The sequence below is a fragment of the Pongo abelii genome, chromosome 5, assembly GCF_028885655.2.
Source record: "Pongo abelii isolate AG06213 chromosome 5, NHGRI_mPonAbe1-v2.0_pri, whole genome shotgun sequence".
NCBI classification, from domain to species: Eukaryota; Metazoa; Chordata; class Mammalia; order Primates; family Hominidae; genus Pongo; species Pongo abelii.
In genome coordinates, this window is record NC_071990.2 from 160,736,093 (window position 1) to 160,762,539 (window position 26,447).

At 40.4% G+C, this 26,447-nt stretch overlaps 1 protein-coding gene and 1 long non-coding RNA gene across 3 annotated transcripts; one reads left to right on the forward strand and one right to left on the reverse strand.

The window, feature by feature from the left end:
- Positions 1–13,795: 13,795 nt before the first annotated feature.
- TAGAP (T cell activation RhoGTPase activating protein) lies at positions 13,796–26,187 on the reverse strand. Of its 2 annotated transcripts, XM_063725076.1 has the most exons (10): positions 24,216–26,187; positions 23,455–23,539; positions 23,313–23,366; positions 22,922–22,988; positions 21,420–21,586; positions 20,696–20,857; positions 20,067–20,176; positions 18,454–18,649; positions 17,458–17,572; positions 13,796–16,464 (listed from the first exon to the last, which is right to left on the reverse strand). In XM_063725076.1, the coding sequence occupies exons 2-10, from the start codon at positions 23,479–23,481 to the stop codon at positions 15,167–15,169; spliced, it is 2,196 nt and encodes a 731-aa protein (XP_063581146.1). In that variant the 5' UTR covers positions 23,482–23,539; positions 24,216–26,187; the 3' UTR covers positions 13,796–15,166. The 2 variants fall into 2 exon arrangements, with proteins under 2 accessions (XP_063581146.1, XP_002817578.3); XM_002817532.5 differs by lacking the exon at positions 24,216–26,187 and having other exon boundaries at positions 14,333–16,464; positions 23,455–23,760.
- LOC134761580 (uncharacterized) lies at positions 21,581–22,386 on the forward strand. The gene is made up of 2 exons (XR_010140393.1): positions 21,581–22,018; positions 22,138–22,386. It is a non-coding gene; the product is annotated as an uncharacterized LOC134761580 (long non-coding RNA).
- Positions 26,188–26,447: the final 260 nt, after the last annotated feature.

Here is a 26,447-nt window from a genome sequence, read left to right on the forward strand (position 1 = left end):
TCATTTCTAGTAACAATGAAAATCCTGTAACTTTTTGCTGCAGATGAAAATAACTGGAATCACGAATGAAATGACCAGATGGTTGCCCTATCACCTAACAGTGAAGGTGCCCCCGCTTGAAATGTTTCTGGTTTCTTTTTTTTTTTTTTTTTTCGAGACAGAGTCATGCTTTGTCACCCAGGCTAGAGTGCAGTGGCGCAATCTCGGCTCACTGCAAGCTCCGCCTCCCGGGTTCACGCCATTCTCCTGCCTTAGCCTCCCTAGTAGCTGGGACTATAGGCGCCCGCCACCACGCCCGGCTAAATTTTTTGTATTTTTAGAAGAGACTTGTTTTCACTGTGTTAGCCAGGATAGTCTCGATCTCCTGACCTCGTGATCCACCCGCCTTGGCCTCCCAAAGTGCTGGGATTACAGGCGTGAGCCACCACGCTCAGCTGACATGTTTCTGGTTTCTTAAGACTTTAATATATTGTTCTTAACATTTATTTGGGCTGTATTTGCATTTTTGGAAGCTGACCAGTTTCTACACATTTCTAAATGCCTCCTTACATTTGACAGTACATTTAACATGCTAAAGTACTTTTCTTAGATATGATCAATTTTATCCTTGAAATGAGCCTATTGGGAGCCATGAACACCAGCTCATTGTGGTGAGGATGCTGAACTCAATGGTGCAGATACAGTGGTGAAGGAGACACACACCCTGTGGTATGGTGGAGTAGACTCCTAACAGACCAACCCTCCCGCAAATATAGCAACTATAAACTGGACAAACTACCAAAAATAACTACCTAAGAGACCTGGGAAGTGAACAAATGCAGGCAGAGGGGAGTTGAATCTTGGAGGAGAGTGTGAGTTTCCTGTTTTTCAGCCTTGTCCAAAAGATGGGCCATGGTCACAGAGTGTCTGGGGGTGGCTAAAACTCTCATAGAAAGACTGCCATGTTTCTGGTCTAAGGAACCTGGGGCTGGAGCCTGGGGCAATCATGGCCACGAGAGTGAGGGAAAAATCCCAGAGAGGACAGAGCCAGAGAAGGGGGGACCCAAATTCTGTATCTGAACTCTGCCCAAGTCTCTAGCTGACCTGTGAACCACATGTGCACAAATCAGATTCAAAGCCACTTGCAGCTAAGGTTTGGAGTACTGAATTGAGATTTGAATGGCCACTCACCATGAGAGACATGGAGTTTACAACCTTCAGTGTAACCAAGTCAATTGCTTGTTAAAACAAAGTATCAACAGCCTTGGAATGAATACAACAGAATTTAGAGTCTTGACTTATGAAACATCCACAATGTCCAAAACTACTGAAAATATGAAGGACCAGGAAAATGTGATGTATTGGCAACAAAGAAGATAATAAAAAGAGGTCAATTTCAGATGACTGAAATGTTGAAACTATTAGTCAAGGAATTTAAAGCAGCTATTGTGCTCAATAGAGTGAAAAAAATGCTCCTAATGAATGAGAAGATAGGAAATTTTAGGAAAGAAATGGAAAATATATAAAAAGTGGAAATTTTAGAACTGACAAATACAATACATGAAAAAAATTTGCTGGATGGGCTCTAATAGCATAATGGAGATAGAGAGGAAAGAACCAGTGAATTTGAAGACAGAGCAATAGAAATTGTCCCATCTAAAGGAGGAGGAGAGGAGGAGGGGGGCGGGGGAAGGGAGTGAGAAACATAGCTTCAGGAATGTGTGGCACAATATAAAAAAAGCTAACATTATGGATAGTTAAAGTGTCAGGAAATCAGGAAGAGAGGAGAAAAAGAATGAGATGGCAAATATTTGAAAAAAATAGTGGCTGAAAACATCCTAAATTTAATAAGATGTTTACATTTTCTGATTGGATAAGCTTTGTGAATCCCAAACGGCATAAATACAAAGAAAAACAAACTAGACACATCATAGTCAAACTACTGAAAACAAACAAACAAAAAAAAAAAACAAAGAGGAATCTTAAAAGCAGTAAATAAAAATGACACATTATATATAGGAGAATAATTATTTCAATGGCTGTGGACTTCTCAGCAGAAATTATAGAAGTCAGGGACAGTCGAATGAAATTGTTGAAGTACTTAAAGAAAAAACCGTCAGCTTAGAAATCTCTGTCTAGCAAAAATACCCTTCAAGAATGAAAGCAAAATGAAGACATCTTCAGATATCAGAAAACTAAGAGAATTCATCACCAGAAGACCTGCACTTCCAGAAGCTAAAGAAAGTTGTAGAGCCTGAAGGGAAATGATATGAGAAAAGGAATAAAAAGCATAAAAAATTATAAATATTGGAGTAAACATCAAAGACCAATTTTTCTCTTAATTTCTTTCATATATGCACAACTGTATAAAGGACATATTATAATATTGACTTAAGGTTTATATCACATGTGGATAGATTATACGGCAGCTATGGCATAAAAGATGGTGGCAGTGTTGGTGGTGTGGCCGGGGAGGGTAAATGGACCAATAAAATTGCCAGTAGACTGAGAAGTTAAGGGATTATATTATAGTCTCTAGAGGAGCTTCTAAGAAATCATGCAAAAGACTAAAAGACCAATAGGTAAGTTAAAATGAAATTATAAAAATATTCACTTAATCCAAAAGAATATAGGAAAGAGAGAACAAGAGGGACTAACAGCAGAGGAGACAAACATAAAGCAAATAATAAAATAATACAGCAAAATCAATTAGTTTTATCCCAGGAATTCAAGGTTTGTTTAATGTTAGAAAATCAATATAACTCACCATATTAACAGAATAAAGGAGAAAAACCATCTGATCATTTTCATATGTAGATAAAAAATATGACAAAATTTGATATCCATTTATAAGAAAAATTCTCACCAAACTGACTATGAAGGACTTCTTACAACTTCATAAAAAGCATCTATGAAAAACCTACAGTGAGCATTATACTTAATGGTGAAATATTAAATGATATTCTACCAAACTCAGAAAAAAGGCAAATGTGCTCATTTTTTTTTTTACCACTTCTACTCAATATTGAATTGGAGCTTCTAGCCACTGCAATAAAGAATGATAAAATGATAAAGATTGGAAAGAAGGAAGTAAAATCATCCTTATTTGCAGGCAATATGATTGTTTACATATGATTGTTTTGTACATCCTAAGGATCTACAAAATAATTAGAAGTAGTGTATTATTCCATTCTTACACCGCTATAAAGAACTACCTGAAACTGGGTCATCTTTGAAGAAAAGAGTCTTAATTGACTCACAGTTCCACAGGCTGTACAGGAGGCATGGCTGGGGAGCCCTCAGGAAACTTAAAATCATGGCAGAAGGTGACAGGGATGCCAGCACGTCTTCACATGGTGGCAGGTGAGAGAACGAAGGAGGAGGTGATACACACTTTTAAAAGAAGCAGATCTCATGAGAATTCCATCACAAGACAGCACTAGAAGGATGGTGCTAAACCATTAGAAACCACCCTTATGATTCAATCACCCTTCACCAGGCCCCACCTCCAACACTCAGTATCACAATTCAACATGAGATTTGGGTAAGGACACAGGACCAAACCATATCATTTTGTGCCTGGCCTTTACCAAATGTCGTGTTCTTTTCATGTTTCAAAAAACAATTATGCCTTCCCAACAATCCTCCAAATTCTTAACTCATTCCAGAATTAACTCAAAAGTCCCAGTCCAAAGTCTCATCTGAGACAAGGCAAGTACTACTCCTCTGCATATGAGCCTATAAAATAAAGAAACAAGTTAGTTACTTCCAAGATACAATGTGGGTACAGGCATTGAGTAAATGCTGCCATTCCAAAAGGGAGAAATTGGCCAAAACAAAGGGGCTATAGGCCTCTTGCAAGCAAAACCCAGGAAGGCAGTCATTAAATCTCCAAGCTCCAAAATACTCTCCTTTGACTCCATGTCTCACATCAAAGGAACACTGATGCAAGGGGTGGGCTCCCAAGGCCTTGGGCAGCTCTGCCTCTGTGGCTTTGCAGGGTACAATCCCCACAGCTGCTTTCATGGGCTGGGATTGAGTGCCTGCAGCTTTTTCAGGTGAACAGTGCATGCTGTCAGTGGATCTATCATCCTGGGGTCTGGAGGATGGTGGCTTTCTTCTCACAGCTCCATTAGGCAGTGCCCCAGTGGAAACTTGGTGGGAACTCCAACCCCACATTTCACCTTCACGCTGCCCTTGTAGAGGTTCTCCATGAGGGATCCAGTCCTGCAGCAGACTTCTGCCTGGACATCCAGGTGTTTCCATACATCCTCTGAAATCTAGGCAGAGGCTTCCAAGTCTCAACTCTTGCCCTTTGTGTACCCACAGGCCCAACACCATAGGGAAGCCATCAAGACTTGGGGCTTACACCCTCTGAAGCAATGACCTGAGCTGTACTGTGGCCCCTTTTAGCCATGACTGAAACAGGAGCAGCTGGGATGCAGGGCACCATGTCCCAAGGCTGCACAGAGCAGTAAGGCCCTGGACCTGGCCCATGAAACCATTTCTCCCTCCTAGGCCTCTGGGCCTGTAATAGGAGGGGCTGCTATGAAGGTCTCTGAAATGTCTTAGAGGGATTTTCCCCATTGTCTTGGCTATTAACATTTGGCTTCTTTTTACTTATGTAAATTTCTGCAGCTGGCTAAAATTACTTCCCAGAAAATAGGTTTTTCTTTTCTACTACATGGCAGGTTGAAAATTTTCCAAGCTTTTATACTCTGCTTTCCTTTTAAATATAAGTTCCAATATCAGACCACCTCTTTGCAAATGCATATGAGCATATACTGTTAGAAGCAGCCAGGTCACTTCTTGAATGCTTTGCTGCTTTGAAATTTCTTCCACCAGATACTCTAAATAATCTCTCTCAAGTTCAAAGTTTCACAGATCCCTAGAGCAGGGGCACAATGCCACCAGTCTCTTTGCTGAAGCATAGCAAGAATGACCTTTACTCCAGTTCCCAATAAGTTCCTCATCTCCATCTAAGACCTCCTTAGCCTGGACTTCATTGTCCATATCTCACTATCAGTATTTTGGTCAAAGCCATTCACCAAGTCTCTAGGAAGTTCCAAACTTTCCCTCATCTTCTTGTCTTCTTCTGAGCCTTCCAAACTGTTCCAACATCTGCCCATCCAAAGCTGCTTCCAGGTATCTTTTTGTAGCAATTTTCAGGTATCTTTTGTAGCAATGCCCCACTTCTCTGATACCAATTTCCTGTATTAGTCCATTCTCACACTGCTATAAAGAACTATCTGAGACTGGGTAATCTATGAAGAAAAGAGGTTTAATTGACTCACAGTTCTGTAGGCTGTACAGGAGGCATGGCTGGGAGGCCTCAGAAAACTTACAATCATGGCAGAAGGTGAAGGGGAAGCCAGCACATCTTCACGTGATGGCAGGTAAGAAAGAGTGAAAGGGGAGGTGCTACACACTTTTAAAAGAAGCAGATCTCATGAGAATTCCATCATGAGATAGCAGTGGGGAGATGGTGCTAAACCATTAGAAACCACCCCCATGATCCAATCACCTCCCTGCAGGCCCCACCTCCAACACTCAGGGTCACAATTCAACATGAGATTTGGGTGGGGACACAGAGCCAAACCACATCAAGTAGTAAGTAAATACGGCAAAGTATATAAAATTAAAATACAAAAATCAATTCTGTTTTCTTTTTTAAATTTTACAGACAGGGTCTTGCTCTGTTTACCTAGGCTGGAGCGCAGTGGCACAATTATAGCTCACTGCAGCCTCAAATTCCTTGGCTCGAGCAATCCTAACCACCTCAGCCTCCTAAGTATCTGGGACTACAGGCATGTGCCACCACACCTGGCTTGTTTTTTATTTTTGTCAAGATGGTCTCACTCTGTTGACCAGGCTGGTCTCGAACTCCTGGCTTCAAGTGATCCTCCCGCCTTGGCCTCACAAAGGATGAGATTTCAGACATGAGCCACTGTGCCTGGCCAATTCTATTCTTATATTTTAGCAGCAAACCACTGGAAAATGAATTGAAAAACAATTTCATTTATAATAGGTTCAAAAATAAAATAGTAGTACATTTAATAACAGACATACACAGGTGTATATCTACATTTAGATGTACACATTTAGATGTACACCTGTTACACATAACAGATGTACACATCAGCATAGTGTATTATTAAACTTTTAGATTTTTGCTTATTTCATGGGAGAAATAGTGTCTTCGTGTAGTTTAGTTTTTTTTAAAAAATGAGTGAACTTGTGTATCTTTTCAAAAGTTAAAGAGCCATTTGCTTTTTTTTTTTTTAACATTTTAAAATATAGATGGGGGTCTCACTATGTTGCTCAGGCTGGTCTCTTAACTTCTGGGCTCAAGCTATCTGCCCACCTCAGCCTTCTAAAGTGCTGGGATGACAGGCATGGGCCACCATGCCCAGTTCCATTTGCTTTTCTTTTTCTATGTATTGGCTGTTCGTATCCCTTGCACATTTCTTACTGAGTTTTGTTCTTTCCCTTATCTTTTTACAGGAACTTTATATGTTATAAAAGTTAGCCCCAAGAATGAAATTGTGTCCTTTGCCAAAACATGGATGGAGCTAGAGGCCTTTATCCTAAGTGAATTAACGCAGGAACAGAAAGCCAAATAATGCATGTTTTCACTGACAAGTGGGAGCTAAACTATGGATTCACAAAGGCATACAGAGTGGTACTGTGGACATTGGAGACTCAGAATAGAGGAGGCTAGGAGGGAGGTAAGGGATGAAAAAGTACCTATTGGGTACAATGTACACTACTTGGGTGATGGTGGGTCCACTAAAATCCCAGATTTAACCACTGTACAATTCATCCATGTAACCAAAACCCACCTGTACTCCTAACGCTATTAAAATAAATAAAACCAAATTAGCTCTGTTTCTGTTAGATGAGATGCATATATTTTCCCAAGTTTGTCCTTTGTCTTTTGACTTTGTTTATGGTGTTTCACTCATGCAGATGTTTTTTATTTTTATGTTTTTAACTTGTCATTATTTTCTTTCATGTCTTCTGGATTTTAAGTCATGTTATCAAGGCTTTCCCACTCTGATACTATAAATGAATTTTTCCTCATTTCTCTTAGAACTTTGATTCCTTCACTTCCCACATTTAACCTTCCACCTATCCAGAATTTCCCCTAGCATAAATTGATACGGTCCCAACGTTTCTTTTTTTTTCCCAAATGGCCACTCATTTATGCCAACACCATTTATTGAATCGTCTTTATAGTCCCCACTGATTTGAAATGCCAGCTTTACATACCAAAGTCCTGTATGCATTTGCCTCCGTTCTGTTCGGTAGGTCTATTCAAGCTCCAGTTCCCAAAAGTGTTGAGTGTCGCTTAAAATCTAGAAGGGCTGGTTTCTAGTTTTCCATCATTGCTCTTTTCTAGAGTCCTCTGTCCTATTAGGGCTTATTGATTTTTAAATATGATTTGTGGATTCAGTTTTATTTAGTTCTAGTGAGCAACAAAAACAACCAAGAAAAAAAAATCAAAAAACCTTTTCCTGTTTTTCTTTCTTTCTTTTTTTCTTTTTTTTATCAAGATCACCTTAAGTTTAAAAATTAACTTAGGATAACTTGACATATTTTATGATTTTTATGTTACTCTCCAAAAATATAGTAAGTGGTTCTATTTATTCAACTCTACTTCTCTGTCCTGCAGGAATATTTTGTTTCCTTATCAAGTCTGATACTGTCTTTTGGTCTGAGATAGACATATTTAAAAAAATTATGTTCATTGATTTCTATCTTATTAAAGACTGGTTTTGCTAACTTTGTTCCTATCTGTTTTTTTGTAAACATACATGGGGCCTTTTCTTTTGTTATATTTTCTAGCTATTATTATGTACAGAGGCTTTTGATTTCTGTGTATTTATTTTATACCTTGCTTGCTCGATGTGTTTTATTTCTAGTAATTTTTGTTTTTAGTTGATTCTCATGAATTTTCCAGATATCCAATTATATAATTTATAAATAGTCATAGCCTTACCTCCTCTCCTACAATTTTTGTTTCTCTGATTTCTTTCTCTTGTCTGGTTGCTTTAGATAGTACCTCCAGAGTGTGTTGGATAATAAAGGGAAATAGTGCCAATCAGACTTTTTTCTGACTTCAAGGGAGCTTCTAGTGTTTCCTTATTAAGTCTGATATTGCCTTTTGGTCTGAGATAGACATATTTTTTAAAAAATTGTGTTCATTCATTTTTGTTTTATTGCATATATTTTTAAAAAACCTCAAAAAGCCAGGTGCAGTGGCTCACACCTGCAATCTCAGCACTTTGGGAGGCTGAGATGGGAGGACTGCTTGAGGCCAGGAGTTCAAGACCAGCCTGGTCAACATAGTGGGACCCTATCTGTATTATTTTTAAAAACATAATAAATAAATTAAAACCTCATAATGGAGATTAAATTTTGATACGGCTTGTCTTACTATCTATGGATCTAATCATATTACTTTCCCTCTAACTTATTAATATGATATATTAATAATTCCTACATCAAGTAATATTTGCATTTTAGAATAAACGTCACTTGGTCATCATATATTCTATTGGATAATATTTTATAATTTTTACATCAATATTTGTAAGACTGATCTGTAATTTTCCTTTTTGTGATGTGAAATTGTTACTGTGTTTTGGTAGCAGTGTTATAGTTGCTTTATCAAGATAATTTAAAAGTTTTTTTTTTCTTTTTCATATTCTAGGTAGTTTAAATAGCACTAGAATGATCTGTTTTTTAAAGATTTGGGAGAAATCCTTGTGAAACCAACTGAACTTAGGGAATTAGGGAGAGTGGTTGGCTAGTTTCTTTGTTTCATCTATGAAATAAATCTGCTTAAGATTTTTCTCTTTTTTTGTAATCAGGTTGGTAAATGATGTCTTCCTAGAAAAATGATAACCTCATTCATATTTCAAATATAGTTGCATAGCATATTCAAATATATTCATACAATATATAATATAATATATATTAATATAATGTATAATATAATATATATTATAATATATAGTACTTCAAATATATTTGCATGGAATATTCAAATGTATTTGCAAAGTAGTTTTTTGATTCTTCTGATTTTCTGTAGTTATTGTCCCATGAGCGTTTCTCATGTTGTATGTTTTTAATTTCTCCCTTTTCCTTGCTTAGATTAAGCAGAAGTTTGTTTTATTTATTTTTTCAGAGAGCCAGCTTTGATTGTATTTATCAGTTTTATTCTTTTTCTGTTTTCTAAATTATTAATTTCAACTTTATTTTTATTATTTCCTTTTCTAACTCTATAAGTGGTATGCTGAATTCATTCATTTTTACTTTTGTTTATTAATATAATCATATGAGGATGTGAATTTTCATCTGAACACCACTGTAGCTACATCTCAGATTCTTAGTGTTAATATATATAATTAGCTGTTGTCATAATTACGATTTATGGTAGAAAGCCACTAGAGAGTTACGAAAATAAGTGAATTTGCTTACTTAGGATGGGCCTAAATTAAGAAGGGCCTTGAATGATAGACGGTAGGCAGAGGACTTTAGACTCAATAAAAATTGTGTTAAGAAGACATTGAAAATCCTCGGTTAGGAAACTAAAAAGATATGTCTTGTTTGGAAAGATGAACAGCCCGTATATCAGCAGTTACCTTGTCTACTGCTTTGTGTTTTTCAAAACAAATTTTGGAAATGCCCTTTTCAGCGAAGATGGAAAAATGACATCTAACTATTTACTTCTCAAAGATATTTCCAAATCCTGTGAGTGAATATCCAGCTGGAACCTTCCACAATTGTTTTGAATGTTGTACTTACACTTGTTTGAAATCTTTAAGGTTCCTTTAAATGTGAAGTATATCCTAAAGTAATGAGACCATGAAGCAGCCATTCATTTCTACTATGTATTTTGTGTTATTATCACTCACTTGGAACTTACCTTTGCTGTCAAAAGTGTCTTATTCTCTACCAGATTGTAAATTCCTTATACAAATGCAATATTTTTATATTGTAGGAGGCCAATATTTGTTACTAATTTATTTTACTTAAAACTACTGTTGTATAATTATAAAATTCTCACAGTGAGCATACAAATAATTGAAATACTCTTGAGATTGTTATCTGCCTTATCTTTTTATTATTCCTAATCATATGGAACATTTTCAATGGTCTCATTATATTAAGTAGATAGTCTACTTTATCCTGCCTTTTTAATTATTAGAGCAACTAAATTTGGATGTGTTTCATTGTACCTACGATCTCTTTTATTTGACTTTTGTGTCAAGGCCTTGCAGTATCCATCTCCTAATTTCTTACTGATTTTGCTGGGAGAGGCAATTGGCTATAAAAACTGTATTCTTAGGTTCCTCTGCTGGTAAGAGTAGCCACATACTGGCCGGGTGCGGTGGCTCACGCCTGTAATCCCAGCTCTTTGGGAGGCTGAGGCGGGCGGATTGCCTGAGCTCAGGAGTTGGTGACCAGCCTGGGCAACATGGTGAAACCCCGTCTCTACTAAAATACAAAAAAATGAGCCAGATGTGGTGGCATGCGCCTGTGCTCCCAACTACTTGGGAGGCTGAGGCAGGAGAATTGCTTGAACCCAGGAGGCAGAGGTTGCAGTGAGCCGAGATCGCACCACTGCACTCCAGCTTGGGCGACAGAGCGAGACTCCGTCTCAAAAAAAAAAGAAGAGAAGCCACTTACTAAGTTCTGGCCTCTGGGATGGAGGTAGAGGTTATTGAGCAGAAAGTTCCTGCTTGGGATCTGGAGGGAAAGGTTGGGGGAAGAGGATCATGTTCCCAGAAAGGATGGTAGACTAGAAAGCTCGAAGTTGTGCACAAGACTGGCTACATAATTTGCAGGGCCCAGTGCAAAGTGGAAATGCAGGGCTCCTGTTCTCAGTTATTAATACTCCAAAAATGCCAATAGCAGAGAATTACCCTAGCATTGGGTCCACAGGTCATAGCCCTATGAAACTGGCTCTGAGTGTGAAGGAACCCGGGGCCGGAGGAGGCCATGAGGCTTCATCCCAGCCCTGGACTGCTGGTATGTTCTTTTCAGAGAGCGCACAAACCTCCTTCTTGTTTAAGCGTCTGTTGTCTGGGTTTTCTGTTACATGCGTTCCGTAACTGATGCAGGTTATCATTACCCTCATCTGATAGATGGAGAAACCGGAGCTCAGACGGGTTTAGTGCCCTGTGCATGGGAGCAGATTCTGGGGTATTCACAGACTCAGGTTCTGTGAATTTGGGTTGTATATTCATTCTGTGTCAACACGTTGTCTTTTTCCACGGAGATGTTAACATTCTGCATTTCCTGTTTCTGGCCAGATTTTGCATTCTGCAAGTTTGCTTGTTTCACAATGCCCCCCTCTTTGTAGCCTGTAGTAGGAGGAAGCACTTCATCCCATTCCTTTTTCCTCATTTACATTTGATTTTTACTCTGGAGTGAACATAATGCAGAAGTTCAGTCCACATTTAAAATATTGCTAAAAAGTGATTCACTTCCAATTCTAGCAAAGTGTTTATATCTCTGATTCCTCAGTAATTCTCTTTTTGCAGAGGAAGAGTTAAGATTACATAATTTAATTAAAAAAGAAACTGGAAACATGTAAGATCGCATCTGATGTGAGTTTCTGTCTGTTTGACCTTTCAAGAGAGAAGAATGTATTGGCGATTTTTCCAATGAGATCATAATCAGAAGAATTTATCTATCAGTGTATTCTTTTAATTTAGGATAAACCTAAGGATAAACAGTGTTTGTAGCTCTTTGCACATTCTATCTATGGCCATAGGATGCGCTATGGCTATTAACTGTTATTTGCTTTGTTAGCGCTAAAAACCATAGCTGTGACTTCAGCTTCCAAGGGACCCCAGTGTAGCACAGGTGTTGTATTTGTTGCGTTCAAGTTCTGGTGCAATCTTAGTTTTGCTAAGCTCCTGCAAAAGCACCTAACTTTGGTTAACTCCCACAAGTCAACATTTCTGGAACAAGTTTTAATTTCTTTCAGTCCTCAGTAGTGCTGGTGTGTGGGTGGGGGGCACGGTGCTCAGTGTGTCAGCACAGATAATCCGTGTATCATGGGTCATCCACCTCTCCCCCTCTTTACCGGAGGAGAGAGCATCTCCCAGGGAATCAGACCTGAATTTAAGTTTAACCTCCTAATTAGGCTTTCAACCCGGTTTTACTATACACTTTGTGTCAGGTACATCTGTGATTATCCCATTTGTCATTAGTGTGGGCCCTTAGGAAGTCAATAGAGGACAGAACTCTGGTGTTCCTGGATCCTTGACTAAAGCATCATTTTAATGTCATCTAAATCTCATTATAAGCCCTAGCTCTCTGGTTATGGTGAAATATTCACATTATTGGCATATTCAAGGTATCATTAAGTAGTATTTTGAAAAACTTGGTGTTAGGGTTGAATTGTGTCTTGCCTCATCCAAATTCATATGTTGAAGTCTTAATCCCCAACATCTCAGAATGTGACTATATTTGGAGAGAGGGTCTTTACAGAGGTAAAATGAGGTCATTAGGTTGGGTCCTAATCCAGTATAACTGGTGTCCTTAGAAGAAGGGGAAATTTGGAGACAGACTCATGTAGAGGGAAGATAATGTGAAGAGACACAGGGAGGAGGCCATCTGTGCTAAGGAGAGAGCCCTGGAACCTATTCTCCCTCACAGCCCCAGAAGGAACCAACCCCGCTGAAACCTTGACCTTGGACCTCTGGATTTCAGAACTGTGAGAATACATTTCTGTGGTCTGAGCTGCCCGATCTATGGTACCTTTTACAGCAGCTCTCAAAAACTAATACACTTGGGAGCCAGGTTGGGAAAACCTATTTGAAAGGCAGATGGACTCCGTAGATAGGAGTGGGGTTACCACACCATGCAATATTTGAAATAGTCAACTGTTACTGTCTGCACTGTTCAAAGACTAACAATGACATTTGCTTGGGCAGGGAGCTCCTAAACGTTCGTCAGCAAAGTGTGCTATTCGTTTGTGTAGAGGACTTCCAGTTTCATTCCACTTTTTTAAAATAAGGAAATTTGGGTAGGGTTTTCGTGACCCGAGTAGGGTCACACGGAGATAGGTGAGTGGTAAAGTGGGAATACATTTGTAGCTTCCTGGTTTGTAGTCTTAGTGGTCTATTGATGGGAATCCTCTGATTCTCAATAAGAAGTGGCTATTGTTAGAGGCAGAGGATTTTTTTTCAGTACTGAAATACTTAGCACAGTGCCTGGCACATGGTAGATGCTAAAATTGTAACTATTGCTAGTAGTGACCAACTCTGGAAAAGGACTGCTTTTCTTAAGTTAGCAGTCAGGTAAGCTCTGCCCCATGAAATTTATATATTATTGGGGCTTAATAAAGTATTTTTATTATTTATTTTATTTATTTATTATTTTAATTTTTTGAGACTGAGTCTCACTCTGTCACCCTGGCTGGATGGAGTACAGTGGCACGATCTCGGCTCACTGCAACCTCTGCCTTCCAGATTCAAGTGGTTCTCCTGCCTCAGCCTCCCAAGTAGCTGGGACTACAGGCACCCATCACCACACCTGGCTATGTTTTGTATTTTTAGTAGAGATGGGGTTTCACCATGTTGGCCAGGCTGGTCTCAAGCTCCCGATCTCAAATGATCTGCCCACCTTGGCCTCCCAAAGTGCTGAGATTACAGGTGTGAGCCACCACACCTGGCCCATCATTAAAGTATTTTTAATATTAGGTCTGAGTGTGCGGCCTTGAGCAGTCTATTTTACAACATTATTAACTTTGCACATTATTGATAAATCATCTCTGAAAAGACCCAACAGAAAATATTTCTATAACAAATCAGAAGCATGCATGATATTTTATTTTAAAAAGATAAAATAAGGAAAATTGAAGTCGAGCATCTCTAAGATACTGGATAAATATCTTAATAATTGAGCAGTAAAGTTCTAATACAGTACAAACATTTTACCATTATGTTTGCCAATAATTAAGCAAATTGAGCATCATAAGAATGAGATGAGATGTAAAATTACTGGAAAGTTTAATTCACTAGAAATGAGAAATTTTACATTTGTTACATTATCCTGTATTTGTGTACTAAATTTTTCTGGCAGAATGACTGCTTGCTGAAAAAAAAAATGGTTTAAAGTAAGTGCTTTTTTTATGGTTTTGCAAATTCTGGAGAACAGGGACTGCTTCTTCCTAAACAAGATCCCCGGTCTTGCTATTAGTCTAGAATAGTGAATTAGTCTAGAATATATTCAATAAATGCTTGTTGAGTGAACCAATATGTGAATGATTTTCTTAGTGGATTTCTATTAATTGAGGGAAAGGGGTTAACATGTCAATAAAAAATGAACGTTTTTACTTTCAAATAAGGAAGGCAATTTATTGTAGTGAAATTACATCGAAGTTTTATATATGACCCCCAATGCATATAAAATCATTTACCTCCACATTATAGGATAGGATATCATGAACTACAAAGAAACTCAAAGTGCTATAGATGAGTTAATATTGATGTAATACATTTTCATTAATCTACCCAAATTTAATTGGATGATTGAAAGGACATGTTGAAGTGTTTTTCATGATTTTTGCTATGGCCCCTGCTTTTACTGGAGTTTTTAATGCCTTTGATGACTCCAGACACTCAACTCTGTTCCTTGCAGTCTGTTTCTTTCTTCTATGGTGGTGATTAGTTATTGCAAGGCTGCTTATATAGAGTAATATATAGTTTACTCTGGTATGGAGTAAACTTATACCAGAGATTTAAACATTTCTCCCTAAATGGAGTTTGTGGAAAATGTGAAAATTGGCATGACATTTGAGGCCACATTAAAAAAGCAAAGATAATTTTTAAACACTAACCAAGAGAAAAGTGCCCCAGGAAGCAAGGAACAGCAGTGTACCTCACTGCAAGTTCACAAACGTGTGCAGGGATCATTAGACATTCTTCGCACCTAACACCTTATCTATAATACATTTGATACATTTTTACATATTGCACAAATCCAGGTACACAGACCATCTGATGCGCCGTGGCCACGGTGTAGCTATCCTCACTGAGGAGGGCTTTCCACAACTTTCTAAAGGAGCTTATTCAAGACCTTTTAAAAACAATCTACAGGCAGTTCTTTACAAGTCTCATATTTACAGCTAGCACAAGCTATGGCATGGCGTATGGCCTCCCTCCTAAATATACGATTCTTTGGCATATTGGAATTGGTCAGCCTCAAAGACCGGCTGGCTACATCGTCGCACGAGACAGTCCCGCTTACTCCTCTGCACGGACTCGGAGACGGTCCTCAGCGGGGGGAGCTCAGGTCTCCCTGGGCCAGACACGTGCCCCAGAGAGTCCCCAGAAGTGTGGACAGTTCTGCTCTGTTTCCATCGCTCAGGCAGGGGAGAGAGTCCGTGGCCAGGGAGTGGCTCTTTGCTGCCCCTGTGTCTTGAGTCCTCTACGTGGTGAGCAGGTGGAAGAGGGGGTAGGAGGCAGTCCGCCTGCAGCATCCTCGCCCTCATGCTCCCCACGGTCATGCTCCCCACGGTCTGGCTCCCGTAGGCCGCTAGTCTGGCTGCCGGGCCCTGCATGGCCTCTTCATAAGAGGGTGGGCTTCCAGGCCTCTCCCAGTCAGCTCCTTGGAACACATCATCCACCGAGAGGGCGTGGGGTCTCAGGCAGAAGCCGCGGGCTGTTTGGTTGTGGGTTTCAGACCCATTTTCCTGCACGATTCGGCCGGCAAGCTGGCTTTCCTTTCTAACACCCCTCGGGACGTGGTCCCTGGTAAAGTCTTGCGATTTCCCAGAGCCTGCGCTGAGGTTTTTGGTCAGCACTTTTTTGTGAGGGGCAAAGGAGAAAGACATGGAGTGCTTTTTAATTTCTCGGCTGGGCTTGCCTTTTTCCGTCTTTGTGGTGAAAGACTGATGTCTGCTGAAGAAATTTCTTTTGGGACTGGAAGGAGAAGCCACGGGCGAGCTGTCAGAGGACGCGTCCAGCGAGCTGCTGGAGAACGCTTTGAGAACCAGTGCCCGCGGGAGCACCGAACCCGGGGCCAGGTTCTTGATCTTCAGGTCCACCGGCCTCTTGGTTTTGCCTTGCACTGCAGGGAAGACCTCCTCTGGAAATGGGTCTTCAGCCTCCTCACTTTCCAAATGAGAGCCTACCCGGGGCACGGGGAAGTCCCCTTCACTCTTTGTTAGTGTTTGGTTTGTCACCCGGCTCTCGAGGCACTCCTGGGAGGACGGCATGCTGGGCTCTGAGTACCTCCTATCTGGCTGTGCGAGGGAGCTTTTCAGCCTGGCCACGGTGCTCACAATGGGCTCTGGGCTGACCTCTTGGGCATCCTGTGGGCCCTCGCTATCCAAGCCAGCAGCTGTGGCCGTGGGCACCTGGGGCTGCCTGCTGGGAGAGCTGATGCCACTGCTGCTGTTGGATTCCACATCAGGGTCGTTGCTGTCGTAGGCTGAGTCATTCTGCAGGGTCGACACATCTGGGGGAAGTCAAGCAGCAGTTGAACATTTGTTTGGGTTTATTTATTTATTTATTTATTCATTTATATTTTTATTTTATATTTTTGAGATGGAGTCTCGCTTTGTCGCCCAGGCTGGAGTGCAGTGATGTGATCTTGGCTCACTGCAACCTCTGCCTCCCGAGTTCAAGCGATTCTCCTGCCTCAGCCTCCTTAGTAGCTGGGACTACAGGCGCCTGCCACCATGCCTGGCTTTTTTTTCTATTTTTAGTAGAGACAGGGTTTCACCATGTTGGCTAGGCTGGTTTCGAACTCCTGATCTCAGGTGATCTGCCTGCCTTGGCCTCCCAAAGTGCTAGGATTACAGGTGTGAGCCACCATGCATGGCCATTCAGGTTCTTTTAGAAATGAACGTTGCTACAGTTTGCCCTGCTCCTACCAATCAGGGCACTAGGTGATTTATTAGCAGAACTACTTAGGGGCTTGATATGACAAGAAATATATCACATGAAAAGTTTGTTTCTTTCTGAATTTATTTTGACATCAGAAGAAAAATAGGGAAAGGAAATGAGTAAAGGAGGGAGGAAGGAGAGAAAGAGAGGGGAGAATAAGAAAAGAGAGAACAGCATTTCACTGAAAATGTATTGACCTTAATTCTTAAAACTGCTCCTTTTACTGGACCCATTTTCATTGTGACGGAGTCATATCCCATGAAGTGGAAACAAAAGTTTCTCACTCCAACTCTAGAGCTAAAGATAGCTTAGTGAAATCAGCAGTGATTTGCGATGTACACTGGGAAGGGGGAAAGGCTATCTGTGGTCTGAGGAGGCGCTGCAGGAAAAGCCCAGAGCAGGGTTTTCATGTTTAATGACTTCCTAATGGACTGGAGTCTAGTCTGACTCGGTGATTTGTGAAGGTAACTTCTGCCTCAAATATCAGAGATGCTTTACATGACTGGCAGACTGGCATGAACTTTTCCCTACAATCGTAATCAAATGATAGCACATTCCATACCTGAACCGTCAGTGTGCTCCAGGGAGTCATCAGAAGTGATACTGGAATGCAGTGGAATGTTCTCCCCAAATATTTCAAAGCAGTTATCAATGAGGAATTCCACCAATGTCTTCACCTGTGAGGAAAAGTAAGCAATTTGTCAGCTTGAAGACTTTTTTTTTTTTTTTTTTTTTTGGGGAGGTGAGGAAGAATGGGGACACTGGAGTCAGGTGCCAAAATGAGAATCTGAGATCTTTATGTGTCTGAGAAGAGCATACAGAAATTTGGTAACAATCAGATACTTTTTTTTTGAGACAGGCTCTCACTCTGTCACCAGGCTGGAGCGCAGTAGCCCGATCTCAGCTCAGTGCAACCTCTGCCTCCCGGGCTCAAGCGATTCTCCTGCCTCAGGCTTCCGAGTAGCTGGGATTACGGGCGCCCGCCACCACGCCTGGCTAATTTTTTCTATTTTTAGTGGAGACGGGGTTTTGTCATGTTGCCCAGGCTGGTCTCAAACTCCTGAGCTCAGGCAATTCGCCTGCCTTGGCCTCCCAAAGTGCTGAGATTTCAGACGTGAGCCACCGTGCCAACAGTCATATACATTAAAGTTAGATACTCCTTGGTGTTTTGAGACGTGCATTTTAAATTTAAGAACTTAAAAAAATTTAAAGTATTAATAAAATTTTCATTTAAGTAAGTAGTTTCCCAGATTGATAGACTGATAGACTGTGATGTACAAAACACAAAAACAAAAGGGCTTTTTTATATTGGGAGAGAGTGATGTAAACACTCGCAGTACTCGTCTGTCTCACAGATGACCGAAAACACAGATTTATTCAGTTTCATTAGATACATGTATCTGAGAGAGTGGAACTATGACAAAAGCATTTTGCATTTTATATTTTCACTGTGATTCGGAGTCAGTTGGAGACATTCAGAAGCATTTTATTGCCTGGACTTGGCAAACAGATGGTGAGATCATAAGTTGGAGATTTCTCATCAGTAAGCAGAACAAACCTTGTTGTTCAGGTCCTTCTGGGCTTCAAATGACAGACTCTGGTCATTCTCCAGGGTGAGCATGTTGGGTCCAATGCAGATGGCCAGATTGCTGGAGTCCATCCTGTTCACCTCAGAGTTCTTGCTAATGAGGTGCAGCACATAGACCAAGTGCTTGAGTAGCAGGAGGTTGGGCCGGGGGAGCTTATCTGCAACCCTGGAATAAAGTGAAGGGATGTTAGTTTTCAAAAAGGCTAATGGTCTTCAGTGTAGCAAGCTGAGAGTTTCTGCCAAAACCAGACTTCCTTTAAAATGAGGAAGGTGCATTTTCACAAGTAATATTGTGAAATGCTCATTCAGACGCTTCCAGTGGCAACTGACACAGAGTGAGACTGGTTAACCACAAGGTCTTGAGGAGCTAAGAAACTGGCCTTTGTAATTGGGGCACCAATAACACAGCCCTTTATTATTTATACAGAGCTTAAATTATGAAGCCAATCTGCATTAAACACCATAGTTTGCCTTTATGTTTAGGAAATAGTTTTGTTAAGTAATCATTTAGCCATGTAGAATTTCTTTCTGTTTCTAACACGGCTAGACTGGTTTTCTTGCCTTAAAACAAAGACAGAAGCAAAACTATAATTACCAAATGAAGATGACACATTTTTACAACATTCTGAGAAATCTTTATGAAGACTAAATCAGTTTCTAAGGGCATATTCATAATAAGGCAGCACTTAAATTGCAACATTGTTTCTAATGATAAGAAATTATCATTAGATAATTTAAAGTCTCACTTTTTCAAAAATGAAATGGTGATTATTTTCATTTCTCAGAAGGAATTGTTATAAAAATGCTTTATGTCTAGGTAGAAACTCATTGTGATAATCTTAGAATTTTCATTTTGGGACAGACATTTTAATGTCTTCAATTCTATACATATGTCATTGAAAGTATTTAGCCATGTGGGACAATTATAACATTTAGATAAACTTTCATAGGATGTGACAACCATGCTGACATTTCAAAGCTTGGGTTTTAGAATTCTCTAGTCACTAACAGATCACACTTTCCATTGCATATGTTATTATTTTTACTGTCACTGGAATTTGTTATTATACAGTTTTCATTTGGGTTAATTATAAGAAGATGAAATATGCTATGAAGTTTTATGAACAAAACAACTGACCCCTACCACACTGTCTGGCTGCATCCTGAGGGATGTTTTATGGGAGAACTGTTGCCTTGCATGACACCAGTCAATGTAGCTTAAAGATAACCCCAAATTCCTACACTTTGCTGGTGAGCCTGTGTTAAAGTTCTCAGGTCTGATTTTATCTCATACCTTTTTGAACATCTTACATTTTTAGACTTCCCTACCTCCTGGGATTTGTGAGGATTGAAGTTCACTTTCTACTTTTTGAAGAAATATTTCATTTGGCTAAAATTAAAATTCAAAAGTCCAGGGCACCCTCTGGTTTTTATTCTGGGAGTGGATGAGCAATTCCACTCGGATTCCCTAAACATCACAATTCTCATGGAACAGGGATCATGAAGCATTTAGAAAGCTGCATAAAGAATCAAAAGATGGAGGCGATGTGGCCTGGCAATCACTGATGACTTTGATGACTTACTGTTTCAGGGCCTCGATTCTGTCCTCCTCGTCCTGCATCTCCAGAGCACCCATCCACTCCTCAAAGAGGTCGCTTGAAAGTAGCTTCCGGGGGATACTTCTGAGGAAGTCCTGGGGGATGAGAGCGGGCTGTTGGCCTATTGGTACTGTATGATGTCCCATGTCCTCGTTTTCACCTGGTTTTCGTTCCATCGCAGGGTGCTCTATGCTTAGCCCATCATAGATTGTGCCCCTTCATTCCTGCATTTGATGAATCCAGGGAACCCTCTCTCCAACACCCTTGGCCTCTCTGCAACTTTCTAACATCAGGCAGAGTCAGAGGCACCATCCCCAGGTGGGTGTGTTCTGAGGGGCCACTGGGATTTTGGTGTATGGATTCTGCCATGGAACAATCAAATTGCCCGTACTTGGCAAAGTTTTGGGAGAGCAGAATGCATCACTTTCTGCTGGAATCTGAGGTCACAGAAACAGAGGTTTCTTACTAAATAAATAAAGGGCTTAATGAAAAAAATTAAACTCCAAGATCAGTGTACCTTGCTGTGTGGGGAGAAGAGCCTACTTCTTGCATCCTGAGAACGAGCGTGTCAGGGGCCCTTGGCAGGTTATTTGGCGCAAGTGTGTTGAACTCACCTTAAAGACCACAGCGAGGAGGTGCACGGGGAGCCTCTCCAGATCCACCACATCCCCAGAGTTGAGCTCCTCCTTCAGCTCCTTGCGGGCTTTCTCGTTGGCTGCTCTCCTGAATATTCCTTCTGTTGAAGGGCCTTTAAGGCATAGAATAGTGAGAATGTCCTAAAGGAAACAGCAATAGGAACAGGAAAGGGTTACCCTTCTTCTCTAGTATACTGAGATAGTCTTAACAGGAATATTGATGTCAGATTTTGCTTTCAGTCCAGTTGCTATCAATGGCCTTCCTCAACCCTGCTATTTTTCTAAGAGGAGGCAAATTGTGAAAGCTCTAATTTTGCACTTTCTAAAATCACTTTGGAGCTCTCTCCTTTCAGATACTTCCATATGAACATTGGATTTCGGATCACAAAGTCTATATTCTGTTTCCCCCTTTTGAGTTTTCAGAAGCTACAAATCTTCAGCATTCTTCACTCTGTGAAGTCAGAGAAATGGAGGCACCATAGCTCTGAGCTCATTGGCAAATACAACTAATTTCAATTTCTGGAATGGAAGCAGTCAGATATTCTTCTGACTGCACGCGTATGTGGGAGGGCCATGTCGAAGAGTGGAAAATATGGAAGATCAGTCCCTACAAACTTAATAGGAGAATGACATTCAGATTTCCCAAGTATTTTGCATGTCCAGCTGAAAACTGAAGTAGGTTTATGAGAGAATGCACGCCTACCTGGATGGGTCTGGGGAGTGTGTCACTGTCACCACAGATAATTGACAAGGGCTGATCAAATAGCGATGCTTTCAAGTCTGTCTCCAAAGCCCCAGAAAAATCTGATGCAGGGGAGAGCCTTCTCATGAGAAAGGGCCAGGACAGCACCTTCTTTCTCTTCTTAACTTCTACAGCCAAGAAAACAAGGCAACGAGAAAAATTAGACTACAGTGTTAATAAGCAAAGATCCAGGTAAGAAAATGGGTATCGTTGGCCACATAATGTAGTCTATAGTATGCGATGTGAGAAAAATAATTTTGAAAACTTGAGAAAGCAAAGGGCGTGAATCTTAATCTAGAAAAACCAACCGATAAACAACCACACTGTTACCAGGGCAACCAGTTCCCTAAACAGCAACACCAGGGTTCCTCAAGGCCTCCACCTTTCCTGTTTTCACTCTTTCCAGCTGTTTGCTACAGAAAATTAGCAAAACCTAACTGTGCTGATCATAAACAACCATCTTAACCTACTGGCCTGAATAACTATAGAGGAAATTTCTGATATGAAATAGATTATTTTGATTTCCTCCTTTAACTGGCGAAGAAAACGAAACTTAAAAGGTGAGGAAGTGACTTGCTCAGTATCTTTTCGAAGGCACAGCAGGGCTGGCTCCAACCCTTTGCAGCCACGCAGGCACTCAACAGCCACTAGAGGGAGCTAACACCATTCTTCCTTCCAGGTGACTGGTCACCTGGGTTTTCCAGGTTGCTGCTTTAGGACAGAGGCAAATACGAATGGCTGCGGGAAGGCTTGAACCTAGATCTGGCAACTGGGAATTATCAGCAAAACGTTATCAAGATATTCTGTCCTTCTGAAATCCACAAGATGTGTGTGCAATGGATATTGCAATCTCAAAAATTTCCTTCTTTCTTTTCTTTTCCTTCCTTCCTTCTCTTTTTTACTAATTATAAAGGCTGTATTTTCTAAACGCATTGGCATCTGTTTCTATACATTTTAGATTGGCAAGTGGAAGCATGATGAGAAAGAAGTGGCCTGTCTTTATGGTTCAGGAGAACTGGGTCAGGGTTACACTACAATGAAATGCATTATGAAAAAAATTGAGAGTGAATGGTGGGTCCTTTGGGATTTGAGATCAGCAACAGTTGCTTCATAGGCTCTTGGATGCATTCTCCATAAGAGAAGGAAGAAAATGGAAAAGACACTGTGTATTTTTCAAATGTGTGCATGCTAATCGTCGAAACATACATGGCTAGGAGATTGAACCGCATTAAAAACGCTTGGCAGAACTGGGGATTCTCTATGGAGAGGCTCTTTCCTCTCCCAGCACTCCCTGCTCTAGTGAGTTGGAGCATACCTCCATTTAAGGGTTAATGTTCTGCGGTCTTTAACAGAACAACTTATACAAAAAAATTCCTAGTAGAGTAAAAGCGCTGTGGTTTTGCAAACCAAGAACACTGGTTGTTAGCAGTTACATAAAAGATCAGTATGTTTTTAAAACTCACCAATGAGCTGGCAAATACTGTCTTCACTCTCACATGTTACCAACAGGGGATGTTCCTTGATATCACCCTAAAAACATTTTTATTTCAGTTAAATATAGTGACGGAAGAAACCTATCGAGTCTTTCCCCGCAAAACACACATACAACATTTTATTCATATTAAAAATGAAGTCAGTAGAGTGCATTGATGTTTTTTCTAGCTTCTAGAAGCAATATTAAGGTCTTGATTGTCATCATATACGATCCTAATTAATGTGTTTAATTTACTACGTGTGTGATGTTAATTTACTACTCTGATAATTAATATTCAACCCAAATAATATTCGATTAAAACAGAAAGTTTTCCACCTTCTCACAGTACAGATAAAAAGTTTTAAAAATTGCTTTCTTACCTCTGATTGACATTCGATTAGTGTCTCCATATTATTGGCATTTAGTGTTTTTGACTAAAAGAGAAAAAATAAAATTAGGTAAATATCTCTTGGCCCTTGCCTCTAGGAAACGTGAATGAATAAATGTGAGAGGGGCACTCACAGCATTGTGGCTGCTTCTCAGCTTCATCAGTATTGGGGCTGACTGTCCAGGGGTGGATTTCACTCCCGTCTGGCTGTGGCTGTGTCTACAACGAATCATATGGAAAGGAGTTAGGAGGGACACACATAGTAGGCCACTTTCAGCGCCACTTTGCCAAAGCACAGAGTTTGAAACTATTTATTTATTTATTTTTCTATTTTGCTATTTTTTCACTTGCCTTTACTTTGGAAAAAACTATTACATAGACAAGTTTTCATTTAAAATCAGTTCTGTGTTACCAGATGTCGTATGTTGTTAAGAGCAGCATCTGAACACAATTATTTCTAAATTATTTAAGCCAACTATCTTTACCACTCTAAACATTGTTACCAATTTATTCCGTTCCATCAAGAGATAATCTGGATATCAATTACATTAACATTTTAAATTAACATTAACTTTTTTGGGGGAGTGCTGACTATATGCCAGCTATCGTGGTAGGTGCTTTGCATGGATTTTCTCATCTAATCCACAAAGGAAAAAACAAAACATATCCCCAGGGTGCTAAAATAGTAAACATGAAACAAAGATAACATTTACAGAATTCGTACACCAAAAAGGTGCAGCCTTCATGTTGAAGCAAAGCTTTCTTTGTCCTGAGACTTTATAAAGTGAGAGCATATTCCACAGGATAGCTGTTTTCTGTTGCCTGTGATCTGAGTGACCTGTGACTTGCGAGGCAGCTTGTAATTTCTAGGCATGTTAATATATAGTGTACTTACCCTTGGAGGGTCTCTAGCCAGAGTTCTTTTACATCTGGTTAGCTGTAAAGAATGGGAGAAACAGCATAACACTCTGCTCCTTCTAGTCCACTGGGAGAGAGAGAGACTGAGCCGGTCTCCCTTCACATGCTCTGCATTATAAGCGAGGGGGCGGGCAGGTGGAAATTCAGAATATTACAGAGACCGGAAAGAACATCATGGGCTGTCACACGGACGGAGCCAGCCAGACACTGGAGAGCTCTCACTTCCTCATTCCTTTTAGGGCAGCTATGTCTTTTTTTTTTTTTTTTTTTGTCTCTTCCACTTCAAAGTAAAAAATCTGTAAACTACTAGGAGTGGAAAACATGACATTCAGCCCATAGGTGAAGGCTCTGATTAATGTCATAGGTGGGATGTGTGAACAAGAAATTGTGTTATTCTGTGCATAAACATCACTTTGTTTTCTAAAGTGGTAATTTCAAGTGCCTTTTTTTGCATCCTGTTTGGGTGCTGTTTCCCCTCCCACATGCCATCTGCTGTGTCCACTAGCACCACACGTTGATTAGCACCCCTGGATGTAGGACACTGTTACAGAACCAGAAAGAAACCCAAGACAGTCCCTTCCTTGAGGAACAATCACCGTCCAAAGCCAGGTTAGTTTCCTTTGGAAGTAGGAAGAAAACTCCCTCAAATCAGTTGTCAATATAGTAACCCCCTTCTCCTTTCTGTAACTCCTGGTCAAAAGTATTGATACTTAATTTACAGTCAGAGCAGCTGTCGTTCTGACATGCAAGGAAAACAAACAAACAATTCCTTTGATCAGACCAATTTAAAGTAGGAAAGAGATGGTGAATTTCATTTGTGGATCATTCCTTCTGCATAAGAGAATTTCTGATCTTTTCTGTAGATCAAGGGCTATATATGAAACCACTCAAATGCCTCGACACGAGAATGGATGCATACATTGTGATCCATTCACATAGGGAATGAATGTTATATAGCACTGACAATGAACAGCCTATGACTATAGCCAACAATATGGTTGGATCTCACAATATGACGTTGAGCAAAAGAAGCCAGAAGTGAAAGTGTATATCCTGTCGGCTCCCATTAATGCAAAGCACAAAACTAGCAAAAGTTGTCTGTGCTGTTGGAAGCAAGAGTAGCAGTTTCCCAGAGGGGATGGTAGTGACTTCCAGGGGCCAGCAGGGGCTTGGTGATGGTCCATTCTTGATCTGGGTGGTGCTAGGCTTATGTGCACACTTCCCTATTTATGTTTTCAATAAAAAGTTTTAAAATAACTTGGCTTCATTTATCATCAGCATCTTTAATTTTAAGACTTTTCCATATTGTCAGTTCTTTCATCATTTTACTGAAAGGAGGTGATTATGGGGCAGACTTTGGGAAACTGAAGCACAGAGAGGTCGAAATTTGCTCTGTAACTCAGCGGCTCAGTGGGGACCTAGGGACAGATCCTAGTTTTCAGGCTTCCAGCTTGGCGCTCCCTCTCTTAAAGCCACCACAGTGCCAGAGTTCACCCAGCATTTCCCAGGGCAGCTGTAGAGGCCACCAGTCTTTCAGCATCCCTCTCCTGCCTTTATAAACCTCCAAAGTGAACTCACTGATTTTTTTAATTGAAAAAGGGCATTTACGCTGTGCCCAGCCTAGTGCCAGGCCTATAGTAGGTACTAAATAACTAATTTCTGAATATATACATTTCCTTATAAAATAGTCAAAATAGAATATTACTGTAATGTTCTATATATCACAGAATATATATTGTGATGTATATTCATTGCTAGTATGTATTTTCTAAACTTTTTTTTTTCCTGATGAAAGGACTTTTTGAATTTCTGTAAGAAACTTAATGTACTTACTGTTCTTTCTTTCTTTTTTTTTTTTTTTGAGACAGAATTTCGCTCTTGTCACCCAGGCTGGAGTGCAATGGCGTGATCTCGGCTCACTGCAACCTCTGCCTCCCAGGTTCAAGTGATTCTCCTGTCTCAACCTCCTGAGTAGTTGGAATTACAGGCACGCGCCACCATGCCTGGCTAATTTTTGTATTTTTAGTAGAGATGGGGTTTTGCCATGTTGGCCAGGCTGGTCTGGAAATCCTGACCTCAGGTGATCCATCCACCTTGGCCTCCCAAAGTGCCGGGATTACAGGTGTGAGCCACTGCGCCCAGCCTCAGCATCTTTTAAAAATACATAACATGAATGGTTTGATGACCTGCAGAAATGGTTACATCGACG